Here is a 13,149-nt window from a genome sequence, read left to right on the forward strand (position 1 = left end):
TAAATGTTTACAATTGAATTATATCTGTATGGAAAACATGACAAATATTTTAAACACAACTTTACAAGACAGTTTATAGACTAAAAAAATAGCTGTGTGTGTCAGTTTATATATAAATACCATTACCTCATCATGACAACTCCTATTTGTAATTACAGTACTTGAAGAAGGTTAAGGCAAGGTGGTTCTCTCTCTCTCTCTCTCTCTCTCTCTCTCTCTCTCTCTCTCTCTCCTTCTTCTTGCTCCTCCTTTTCCTCTTCTTGCTCCTCCTTCTTTTCCTCTTCCTCCTCCTCCTCCTTCTTCTTCCAAATTTGACACCATTTTGAATTACATACTGAGTTCTAAGCCAGCCTGACCTACAGAATAGGACCTTGTACTAAAATAATTAGCAAAACTATACCACTAGCAACCACTACTAAGAAAAAAAAAAGAGATAGATACTGGGATTGGGTTAGGATGTGTTTTACTTTTGCTGTTGTGCTTTCATTTGAATATATTTGTTGCTTTCTAAATGAGTTTGGTACAAACAGTTATTGTAGGCATCCCCCCTTTAAAGTATGCTTTAAAAGTTCTTTAAAAAATTATTTTCACTTTCTACTGACATTTCCTCAAATTTACCCTAGCTTTACTGACAGCTTTCAGTAAAGAAGCTTGGGCATACCAGGTTAGAAGTTCTAATGCCAATGTAACAAAATCTATCCAGTCAAAATAGGTTTCTGCTTCTTTGTAACTAAAACAGTTTTGTTTTGTGTTTATTTTGTTTTTTCCATTTTTTTGCTTTTTCTACTTCTGTTTAGATAGTGATTGAAATTGATGTGATTAGAATCTTCTCAATTTCTACCATCATTTTTAATGAAATTTTCTACATATTTATAAATTATTTGAAATAGACCAGCAGACTTTGAGTTTTTGATAATATCTTAAATTCTCTAGGGGAAAAATGAATTTATTTATTTGTTTGTTTGTTTATATCCTTACACTAGCCAATCCTTTAACCTTATCCTCCTAAATATTGGGATTATGGGTGTGCAATGCCATAGCCTTTATGAACATCATCATTTTAATGGGTATCCCACAGTCATCAGAAATTCAATACCTATCTAATTTGAATGGTTTGGTTAGGCATTCTTTAGAAGTGTTTGAAAAGTCGCACTAACCTCTTTCATTGTGATAGCTAATTGAGACAGTAACAGTATTATATTGTACTTTTCCAATGAGAAAACCAGGTACTTAGACATTAATTAAGGAAAAGCTCCTGAATAGCATGCGACTAGTACTGGCTAATGCACAAAGGGAACTGACCCTGGACAGACATTCTCTCAGTTTATATAGGCTCAGGCCCTAAGTTACACTTTGAACAATTATATGACAGAAGTTCCAAGGTTTGGTTCTTTGGAGAAATGAGGAGTAAAACATTGTCTTAGTTTTCCTGAGCTAGTGCAGGGCTGGTTTTCCCAGACAGTCTTAAGTGGCAGCAGATTTTCATTTTCCTGATAAGAGGCATGGGATGCATTGCACTGCCAGCCAGAGTCATCCATTTAAATTGCTCGGCAGAGGCAACACTTCTCTGTTAGCTAACTTTTACTTTCATGTCACAGTGTTTTCTGAGAAAAGTTTATTTATTGGTAAGTCCTTCAAAAGTTTATTAGTTCTATTGCCTTTTTTAAATTCATGGAAAGCATCTAATGCTTGATATTACAGTCACTGTTTCTTATTTCTAAAAGTGCCATACTGTAGAAAAGAACTGCTTGTGCCTCTGATAATAAGTATTTGAAACCAGACACTTTGACACTTGAAGGGGAGCTACAAGGCAGTCCCACTATTAACACAATATAGTAACAAAAATATGAGTTTAGGTATTTAAAGACGGATTGTTATTTTGCATGGTAAGATTATTTTAAAAATGTAAAAGAGACTTGGGAGGTGGTCCAGGGTAAAAATGCCTCCCTCCCAAGGTGGGCCACCAACCTTCTGACCTTAGTTTGATTCCCAGAACATGTAGAAGCCTGAAGGTGGGCTAGCCTCTAGTATCTAGCATGTCAGATAAAAAGAGAGGCCTTGTCTCTACAAGAAGGAAAACAAGGACTTCTGAAAGCTGTCGTCTGACCTTCAAATGCATTCTGTAATATGTGCATACCAGCAATCACATAACAATAAGCATAAACACTTGTACAATTTATACTAAATAAAATTAAAAACACAAATGTTGACAATTATTTGAGTTAAAAGGAAGGTTTTCTTAGAAAAAGCTGTTTTACAGAAAACCTGTATCTTTTCTCTGTATCTGAAGTATCCAGTTACATATATGTGAAAGAGATAATTTTCCCAGCAGGAGAATATATGAGACCTAGGAATACTTTTAACAAATGTGAGAGCTTATTTTTAACTCAATATTAAAAGAATTCTCCTGTCCTTTATTTGTTCGTAAGTTTAATGCAATCTAAATGAATATTCCAATGACATTTGGGCTAGGAAGTACCCCAAATGATTTTAAATTTAAACTTACTTGGTAATCTGAGTGTGCTGGTGCAGATCTATAATCCCAGCACTTGGGAGGCTTATTTCTTTTTATTTTATGTATATTTTTGTTCTGCCTGGATGTATGTCTGTGTGAGGGTGTCAGATCCTCTGAAACTGGAGTTATAGACAGTTGTGAGCTGCCCTATGGGTGCTGAGAATTGAACCTAGGTCCTTTGGAAGAGCATCCAGTACTGCTGAGCCATGTCTGCAGCCCCCAAAAGTCTGTTTTTAAACCAATCCAAACAAAAAAGCTGAAAGGATCAGTGATAAGATTAGGAAATGAAAAAAATAATAACATAAGTGAGCATTTGTTCCATCAGATGTTAAAGTGTCATATACCTAAGTGATTAGAGTTACATTTGAGTTTTACTTTGTCTTTTTCTGGTTTTCAAAAGTTAATCACAGTATATCAGTTTTAATTTAATAAAGGAGAGATTTAGACAGCATGATACCATACGCCCATAATATTATGAGTCTTTAGAAGATGTATGTAGGAGGATCTTCAGTTTCAGGCTATCTGATACCACCACCACCCCCCAAAAAGGAAGAAAAGAAAATTTTACATCTATATATTTATTATTTAAAAATTTTTTTATGTGTTAGGGTGTATATTCAGAGTGTATAGAGGCTAGAGATAAACCTTGGGTACCCAGCTTGGGTTTCTTAGAGTTTCTCAGAATTTCTTTCTAGTACTAAGTACAGTTTCTTTTATTCCATGCTAAACTGGCTGACCAGAGAGCGTCTCAGGTATTAGCTTGCCTCAACATCCCCACCTCCCACCCCAACCCCAACCCCAACCCCAGCTCTGGGATATGTGTCATCACTCCTGGCTCTCTTAAATGGATAGGCCCCTCATAGTTTGTAAGGACTTTACCAACTATAGTGCCTGCTTGGTCCTCTGTTTGTAGTGTTATGACTGCATTGTTGGCATGCCATTGAATCATAACATTTTTAATGTGGAAATAACTTTCTTGTTAAGTAATTTTTATCATTATTATTGCAGTTATATTCATACTTTTTTTTTTAAGTTGTGAGGGGTTTTAGATAAGCCTTATCTACATTTGTTTGAAAAGACTTCTGTTTCTTATGTTTACTTTTCTAAATATTAGGCAATTAACATCACCAAGCTAATTATAAGAATTGAAATTCTCAGAGAACTGACCTGTAATTCAAGGCAGACTTGATTCACAGATTCACTTGATAATTCAATGTTTGTCTGCTGTAATTTTATTGCATGTCAAAACACTTGATATTTGTTATGACCTTTTGTCCTTTAAAAGTATAAATTGTCATTGAGTTTCTGAGGGTTTTGAATCTGAGGAAAACATAGCAGATTTAGATTTAGTATAATTTCTTAACATCTCTGTGGGTGGATTTGTCCACAGCAGTTTTAGACCTTGTTATTAGCATATTGATGGATCTGCCCTTGGATGGTGTGGGCTTGGTCCTTTCACAGTATTTTAATTTGGGGTTCTTCCCTTATTGTGATAACTTTAACTTTCATAGGAAAATCAGTCGCCTATATGCCTTATGCTGAGGTCAAACGTGCTCTAGAACAGGAAGCACAGATGCACAGTACCGCAGCAAGGTCAGCCTCACCGTGTAGGCTCTCTCCAAGAGAAGTCAGTAAAGCCGCTTCACAGCCTGATATGAGTGCAGCCCGCTATAGTGTCCCTCCAGGTAAATATTGCCTTTCTGCACAGTGGCTGCCGGCCAGCTACCCAAAGGTGTTCCCCATGGTATTTTAATCTCATGAATGACTTGCTCTTCCAGGACATGTCTTTGCTGTCTTAGAATGACTTTCTTTCTCTGCATTTCATTGTCTGTTGTATTCAGATTCACTGTGCTACTGGGAAATCTGCGTTGACACACCTATACTGTGATTGGCTTTTCTTTTAACAGTACAACTATTTTGTTAAAAATCCTTGAGAATTTTCCCCCTCAGAAATTCAAGTGTACTGTGAAAGCCAGAATCAGTAGATATTTCTCAAATTATGCAGCTACACAGAGGATTTATGCCGGGTTGTCAGCCAGGTCTCCTACTGTGTGAAGCAGAAGCTGTATCTTAGAAGAAGCTCCCTGATTTTCTTTCCCATTGTAAGTTTCAGAGGGTGATGAAGAAAGTTGAAGTCACTCATAATGATTGCTTCTGTTGAACAGAGTAGTTGCTGAGAAATCAACTTTGAATGCTGTAGTTTGAAATACATTGAATACATTTACCTCACAAATAACCATTAAAATCTTAGTATGCTCATTGAAAGAACTTTAAAAGTGAAAATACTCATCTTTAGCTTCATCTGACATTTATAATTTAATTTGTGATCTAAAGATTCAGAAATGTTTACTGAGAAAGGTAGCCTGTGGCATACTAGGAAATTGACCATTTTAAATTCCCTTCTTTTTTTTTCCCTTTAAAAAGTCCTCCAACCTGCTCCACATCAAGTGATAACTAACCTTCCTGAAGGGGTTCGGCTACCAACAACGAGACCAACCAGGCCACCACCTCCCCTCATCCCATCATCTAAAACCACAGTGGCATCAGAAAAACCATCCTTTATAATGGGAGGGTCCATCTCACAGGTAAACTAGCTTTTCTTTTTAGCAGATTTCTGTTGAATATTATTTTTGTTAGCCCTTTATTTATTCTCACTAATTTATTAGTGTACTAATAAACAACCAGGTTCCTTCCTAGGCTGTCCCCTCTGTCCTATTTTCCTCTCTGTAGCCTTGTGTTTGGTCATACTCACTTTCCTAGGACTCATATGAACAGGATCAGACACTCTGCATTCTTTTATCTCAGTGTAATGATTTTAGAGATTTAGTCAAGTATTTGTGTGTAATCAGTAGCCTTTTTATTATTAAATACTTCTTTTGTGGAGGGAAACCTGAAGTGTTCTAATTTTAGGTTCCTCATGATTAAAGCTGCTGTGAATACTTTTCTGCTGGTGTTTGGATTTTTTTTTTTTTATAACATAGTTACTTAGGAGTGAAGTTGATTTTCAGAAAGTGATCCTATAGTTATGTCACCACCAGCATTGTACAAGCCTGAGATTCCTGGTTTCATTCTTTGTTCCATGTATTGTTACTGTTTTTTTTCTTCCCATTTTAGGCATGCTCATTATACCTACTGGATAGGTATAATCATTTTTTTCCTTTTATAGATTGGGGTATGTGTGTGTTTAAACATGTATGTGACACACACACAGGTCACAGTGCACCCATGGAGGTCAAAGGAGAACTTAATGAGAATCAGTTCTCTCCTACTGTGTAGATTCTGAGGATCTAACACAGGTTTTCAGGCAGCCTGACAAGCACTTTGACTTTCCGAGTCATCTTGCTGACTGTTTTTGAGACAAGACCTTTATATACCAGTATGTAGCCGAGAATGACCTTGAACGTCTACCTCCCAAATGTTTGGATGACAGATGTGTGCCACCATGCTCTCTTCATCTTGTGCTAGGGATTAAACACAGGACTCTTTGCATGTTTGACAAATACTCTATTGACTGAGCTATATTTTCATCTTCAGAAGGGTTTTTTTGTTTTGTTTTGTTTTTATTGGAAGACAGGGTTTCTCTGTATAGCCCTGGCTGTCCTAGAACTCACTCTGTAGACTGGGCTGGCCTCGAAATCAGAAATCTGCCTGCCTCTGCCTCCCAAGTGCTGGGATTAAAGGCGTGTGCCACCACTGCCCCAGAAGTTTTAAAATATGTCTACATACATTTTTATTTAGATTTGATATGTATATAATTTTTCATTTTGTATTCACTGTATATGGCACTGTTACAGAAAACTTTTTCATATGATTGTTGCACATTGAACAGTCTTCTCATACTCTGATTAGTTACATGTTGCAAGCGTTATAAATTGGCTTCTACTATCATTCTTATGATCAGTTACAGTCTGGTTTCTTTGTACATAATGGTGTGAAAAACAGCATTTATTTCTAGTAGCATGGTTTTCAAATTTTTCTTTCTTTTGATTGCTCTGGTTGTCTTTTGCTTAAGAGCATTTACTATAAGTTTGGGTCTGTATCGGCACCCAGAGTTGTCCCATGGATATATTTGTCTGCTTTTCTTGTTACTATAATCTTATATTGCCACATTATAACATATGTCTTGAAATAATTTAGTATACAACCTGTAATATTTTTATTTTTCTGATTATTCTATATCCTTTATCATAGTCATATAAATTTGAATATATATGCATATATGTAGTATATATGTGTGTGTGTGTGTGTATGTGTATGTATGTATGTGTGTATATGTTCAGTTTTGTAAAAGCCAGAGTTATATTAAACCTCCAGATCAGTTTCAGATAGGAATAGATTTTAACAATCTTGAATCTTCCTTTACTCTTTCTTTCTGTCTGTGTCTGTCTGTCCTTTCTTTGTTTCTTTTTCTGGGGCAGGGTTTCTTCATGTAGTCTTGGCTGTCCTAGAACTTGCTTTATAGACCATGCTGGCTTTGAACTCTCAGAGATCTGCCTGTCTCCGTATTTGCCTCCTGAGTGTATGCTACTACTGCTCTGCAACAATCTTGACTCTTCTAATCTATACATACATATTTTCATTTTTTTCTAGGTAATTATTGCTAAATTCTATTTAAAGTGTTTTATAATTTCCACTGTAGAAGTGATGTGCATATCTCTTTATTTTGGGCCGTTTCATTAATTTTAATGTATTCTGTGGTTTGTTTTCTTTTGTTGTTGTTGTTTTTTTCTTTTCTTTTCTTTTCTTTTCTTTTTTTTTTTTTAGACAGGGTTTTATTATGTATCCTTAGCTGGCTTGAGAATATATTTAGGCCACGCTAGCCTTGGCTAGTACAGGCATGAATGTGGGCATCATTAGCTTGATTCCAGATCATCAAAGAAAACAGTTATCTTAGTGAACAATGTCATAAGAAGCTTTTTAGTATTTAGTTTATATAAAAATTTATGCTCATACTATCCTGTAGTCTGTTAAGTATGCAGCAGTATTATATCTAAAAGAATCTATGTTCCTTAAGTCAAAAGTAATTTAGAACCAGACATATTTGCACATACCTTTAATCCCAAGCTTGCTAGAGTCTGGGGCAGTAAGGAACACATGTTTGAGGCCAACTTGATGTTCATAGGGAGACTACATTTAAATAAAACAAAACAGATACTTTATTGCTTAAAAAAAAAGGTTAACTGATGTTGCTGTAATGGTTCTGACACACTCACATATCTCCCATATGAAACTTCAGTGTACTACGAACAGATCAGTGTCAGGGAAGCACAGAGAAGGAAACACAGTGTAGAGCTTGTACATAGATATAGATATAGTATCGTCTTGACTATTCCTATAACGTCACATAGTACTTCTAGTAAGGATTTGGGGATTTTTTTATTTTTGTTTATTTTTTTTTTTAATTTTTGGTAGATTGGGTTTCATTATATTTAGCTCAGGCATGCTTAGAACTCCATGGTCTAAGCTGGTCTCAAATCTTGCTTCATTCTTGCAAGTACTGGGTTGCACATGTATGCTAACCGTACCTGACCTGTAGTTACAGCTGTGAGTTCCAGAACCTCTATTTTGTTCTTCTCAATGATTTTATTCTCTGTGTTGTATTTCGTGTTTTGTTAGACATTGTTCTTGTACTTCCCTTTGATTCTTAAGAAGTTAGAAGCTTACTGTTTTATTTCATATGTGTGGGTCAGTTTTGTATATATCTTGTAACTTTTGTCAGATACACATTTAATTTTTATTACGTTTATTGATTTCTCATCTGAAGATCAGAGGACAGTGCATGGGGATGGACTCTCTCCTACCATGTGGGTCTTAGGGATCACATTCAGGCTTTCTGCTTGATGGCAAACATCTGTTCACTCACTGAGCCATCTCCTCAGCCAGCATATTTTGTGTTCTATGCTGTGGCAGCTCTGGAAATCATACCGTTAACTCCCAGGGCTATTATAGCTTCTTCTTCTTCTTTTTCCTTTTTTTTTTTTTTTTTAACTTGCTTAGTAGCTTTTGAGAACTGATTTGTAAAGTCTGTGTTATTTATGTGTGGCTGCTAAAATCTCTGCTTTTATTAACTAATAATAACAGAACAGAGATTTCCTTAAATGATTTGGATCCAGTAGTTTTTCCTAGTCCTTGCTATTTGTGTTTTGAGACATGCCTTCAGATTACCATCAGCCAAATGACAGGTCTGTTTCATTTTTTAATTTTCTCCCTTGCAGGGTCTTAGGTCAGCCAGAGGTGAGAGCTCCTTCAGGCTTTGTTTAGTGTATGCATAGCCTTGCCTAGACACACAACTTTCCAATGGATGCGTTGCATCTTCTCTAAAATCTTCTGAACTCCTGCCATTTTCATACATGTTCTTTTTGCATTTTATAAGACATATAAAATTGTTAACAGTAGCTTAATTTTGAGTACATTGTGGTAAGTGCTTTTGGTAATTTAATAAATGCCAAGGACCAGCCTTGGCTAGGTCCAGATTCTTGAGAGAAGGGGTATCTGGGAACTTTGAAAACAAACTAGTTGAAGTCAAATCATGGGCCAAGCTGGTGGCCTATGTTCTGCTGGAGACAGCTTTCCAGCCTGCTTTCTCTTAAATTCTGCTTTCTCTGGAGATCTCCAGACATATCTCTCTCTCTCTCTCTCTCTCTCTCTCTCTCTCTCTCTCTCTCTCTCTCTCTCTCTCTCTCTTCTGCTTGTGTCAGTTCTCTCTTATGATTCTAAAAAAATTCTCTGGATAGTGTTGGACTCTAAGATCTAAACCAGGGGACACACTCCCCCAGAAGCACTCACTGAGAGCAGATTCGATGCATTTACCTGAGGTTTATTGATAACAGGTGCACAGGGGTTCCCTTGCACGCAGGCAAGAGGAACCTCGAACCAATGCTGAGAGCAGTTTGTATATGAGGGCAGTTTCATCTCTTAAACAATAACCACAAAGGCTGACCTTAACAGCCATTCCCAGGCCAGGTCTCTAGGTGACTTAGATTTGCACATCATCTTTATAACAATGAGTGTTAGCTAAGTGGCTTCCATTTGCCCAGGTTTATTATTGTTAAGGGCCCAGCTTCTTGATTACCTCTCATCTTGGGCCCTTCCCCTGGAATGTGTCTACATGCATTGGGTCTTCCCTTCCCTGTGGTCTGAGGAATGTTAATCAGCTTCTTCCTCCCTCCTCTGAATGTCCTCTGACTAAGGAATGTTCTCCTGGAATGTGTCCTGGGACAGTGAATTTTAAGCTTGAACTAAGACCTGAAATTCCTACAATAGCTCATCTTTTGCAGATCATAAGCCCAGTCTCTTATTTTACATGTTAATCTAGTCATGTACTCCAAGCTTCCTTTTGATTATCCTTAGGAGACTTCAAGCACACATTTTATTTTAACATTGCAAAAGAATTGGGAGCTCTGCCTGCCTCTGTTAAGCACAGACAATAAACTAGCTTGGGTGGGACCCTGTCCTGAAATTACCATTTCTACCACCCCTGGGCCTAACCTTGTTTTTGTTCTTTTTGATTTGTGAAGCCCCTCATAATAATTAATATTATATCCTTAGTTTTTGAGAAGCTATATATTTTTGAACATGTTTTTAGAGTTCTTTTCTATAGCCTTAAGATTGTCTTCTTTAAGGTCTCAGCATTTACCATCTTGCTGAGACTTTAGCCACAAGTTCACCTCCAGTACTCCATGCTGTCTCTTACTATCTTGGAGTCATTAACTGGGGGACATTCCTTGAAGGAGGAATGTTAAGTATGCACACTATCATACAAATAAGCCATACACTCATAGCTTTCACCTCTGGTGGGGGCCCACACCTCCTGGTCCTGTCCCTAACAAGTCCACGCCAGACTTGACTAATAAATACCTATATGTAATATATGATATTGTTAGTATGCATATTTTATTCCTTTAGTTTTTCTAACTTAATAATCTATGCTGAAAATTTTCTTATTGTTCAGTTACTTTTTAAAATTTTGAGTTGTAAAGATACAGATTTTTATAGGTAGAAATGTGAAGATTGAATTTACTTTCAGGAAAAGTAATGCTTAGTCTTTTGACTATTTTATTTATTTATTTTTTATTTTTTAGGGAACTCCTGGCACTTACTTGTCTTCTCATAATCAGGCTTACACTCAAGAAGCAGCTAAGCCCTCAGTGGGGTCTATCTCTCTTGGATTGCCACGGCAGCAAGAATCTACTAAATCAGGTCAGTGAGTGGCCACAGTTCTATTATGTCTATTTGTAGCATCATGGTCAGCCATTCAGTGGTTGGTCTTTTCATGTTTCTCTTTCTTTTGTCCATAGCTCCTTTGACCTACATCAAACAGGAAGAATTTTCTCCACGAAGCCAAAACTCACAACCTGAGGGTTTATTGGTCAGAGCACAGCATGAAGGTGTGGTCAGAGGTAAGACTGTATCCAGTTTGACAGTTATGTCAAACTTTTGCCCATAGTAAACTTAATAAAGTAACTCATTACATTTTTTATTTTTTGAGGGTACATCCTAAGTTGTGGCAACACTGATAATTTTACTGGCCTTAGATGTGCTGTGTAGCCAAGTTTGAACTTGGATTCTCAGTCCTCGTACTTTAGCCTCCAAAGTTGATTATAAGTATACATGACTACAAACAGCTCAATCATTAATACATTTTAATGACTAATTTCAAGTTATTGATTTTTAAGTTTTTGCTTCCATGTAAAAGTAACTTTCAAACTTTGAAATTTGGTGGGCATATAGTACCACCAAAACAAAAACCAAAAAGCCCCACCAAACTGAAGTTATTTATGTCAGCAGTCATTTTCAATAATATATTTATTTATTCTATTATTTCATACATTTGTATAATGTATTTTGATCATTTCCCCAACATCAACTCTTCCCCTGTCACCGTGCTCCCTCCCAATGTCATTTTCTCAGCTACTGCTCTGTTTTTTAATAGCCAGTAATACAGTTATTGCTGCATGGATATGCATGTGTGTGGTGCCATCCACTGGATCATAAGCAGCCTACATATGCTTCTGATCCCCTAAAGAAAGATTGCTATCTTTCCCCAAGCAGCTATAAGGCACCTCTGCTATAAGATTCCTCTGCTAGGGTTAGGTCCTTGTGAGCACACCCATCATCATCCATGCTAGAATTTTGACTGGCTTGACCTTTTTCAGGTCTTCTTCGGGTAATCATAGCTGTTGAGTTTCAAACATGAACAGCATTTCACAGTACTCCTCCCTGTGCTCCAGCTCTTGTGTTCATTGTGCTCTGTCTTCCAAAATATACTTTGAACCTTTGGAGGGTAGGATGATACAGGTGTGCCATTTAGGGCTTCACATTTACAGATATTCTTAGTAATTTGGACAAAGTCTCTGTCTGTATTTCACTTCTGCCCATTTCACAAAGAAGCTTTTCTGACTAGGGTTGTGAGCAGCACAAATCTATGTAATCATTCACCAATCAGTTTGAACAATCCTTTTTTAAAATTATTATGATATTGTTTGAGACATACATTTCATTAGGATAATTTTTGTTATCCCTGCCCCTATTCTTCTGCTATGTGAGAACTGGTATTGTGGAGTGGGAACTATCAGGAAGCAGGCAATGATTTAGTGATGGTTTTGTTTTTATTCAGGCACTGCAGGGGCTGTCCAAGAAGGAAGTATAACTCGGGGAACTCCAGCCAGCAAAATCTCAGTGGAGAGCATTTCATCCTTGCGGGGCTCTATTACACAGGTCAGTGCTTGACCATCATTTCCAGCATGCTGAACGGTAGCTAGGAAAATCTAGACTTCTCAGGAGCTTTAGTTGTTATAGCAGTGCTATTCCTTAGTGTGTTGTTCATTGTTCTATTATGAATTGAGCTCTCAATAACAATAAACCTCAGATCTGCAGACCGTTTCCTTTCCTGCTGCATTTTAACTCCAAGCCATGTTATTTATACTGTAGTTATTCAGGATGTCACTACTCACCTGGAAATTGGCAATAGTAACTTGCAGAAGATGTTATAGTCCTTATGGTCTTCCTAGAAAAGCTTTTATCATGTTTAGATTAAATAGAAATTGAGAAGAAAACAATTAAATGCTTCTTATTGCTCCTTGTGAAAAGGTATATTTGTGATCTCAATGTTTAAGCTGCTACGTTCAAATTCATTGAGTACACCAGAGATCAAATGTATTTGAAGCTAAACAGAATCCTAATTTTGATTAATGGAAGGTACTTATTTTTCTAGCTAGATATTAATTTTAACTTGAAATGTAAAACAGCTCCTTTTTAAAATTTTTACATAAATGGAAAAGGTAGTAAAGTCTGTATATTCTGCTTTTTAAAAACACTGATACAAATTTTTGTATATTGTTACTAGCTTGTTCTTCTGTCCTATCCTTGGTAGTAGTGGTGTGGGCCCCGAGACCATTAGCATCAGTATCACTTGAGAAGGTGCTAGCCATAAATGCTTAAGCCATGTGCTATGCTAGGTTTACTGGATTCAAACCCTCAGGGACAAGTTCCAGCAGCCTGTGTTCTCCTGAGCCTTTGGTTGATTCTGCTCAGGACACTGTGAGTCACAGTCACCCTGTTAAGACAGTTCCCAGTTATGTAGTTGTTATGGTTTATGTTGATTTACAACATTACATAGGAACTCCATGTCTCTC

At 36.8% G+C, this 13,149-nt stretch overlaps 1 protein-coding gene across 49 annotated transcripts in view; it reads left to right on the forward strand.

Annotated features, from left to right (window-relative positions):
- The window catches only part of Ncor1 (nuclear receptor corepressor 1), a 149,926-nt gene that overhangs the window by 101,518 nt on the left and 35,259 nt on the right, over nt 1–13,149 (forward strand). For 32 of the 49 annotated variants that reach the window (XM_076936627.1, XM_076936628.1, XM_076936626.1 and 29 more), the window contains 5 exons: nt 4,027–4,200; nt 4,940–5,100; nt 10,597–10,714; nt 10,813–10,914; nt 12,132–12,232. In XM_076936627.1, the coding sequence (XP_076792742.1) occupies nt 4,027–4,200; nt 4,940–5,100; nt 10,597–10,714; nt 10,813–10,914; nt 12,132–12,232 (656 nt within the window). The remainder of the gene's footprint in view (nt 1–4,026; nt 4,201–4,939; nt 5,101–10,596; nt 10,715–10,812; nt 10,915–12,131; nt 12,233–13,149) is intronic. The other 17 variants (XM_076936656.1, XM_076936668.1, XM_076936653.1 and 14 more) reach the window with 1 other exon arrangement.

This window comes from Arvicanthis niloticus, chromosome 6 (genome assembly GCF_011762505.2).
Source record: "Arvicanthis niloticus isolate mArvNil1 chromosome 6, mArvNil1.pat.X, whole genome shotgun sequence".
Taxonomy (NCBI): Eukaryota; Metazoa; Chordata; class Mammalia; order Rodentia; family Muridae; genus Arvicanthis; species Arvicanthis niloticus.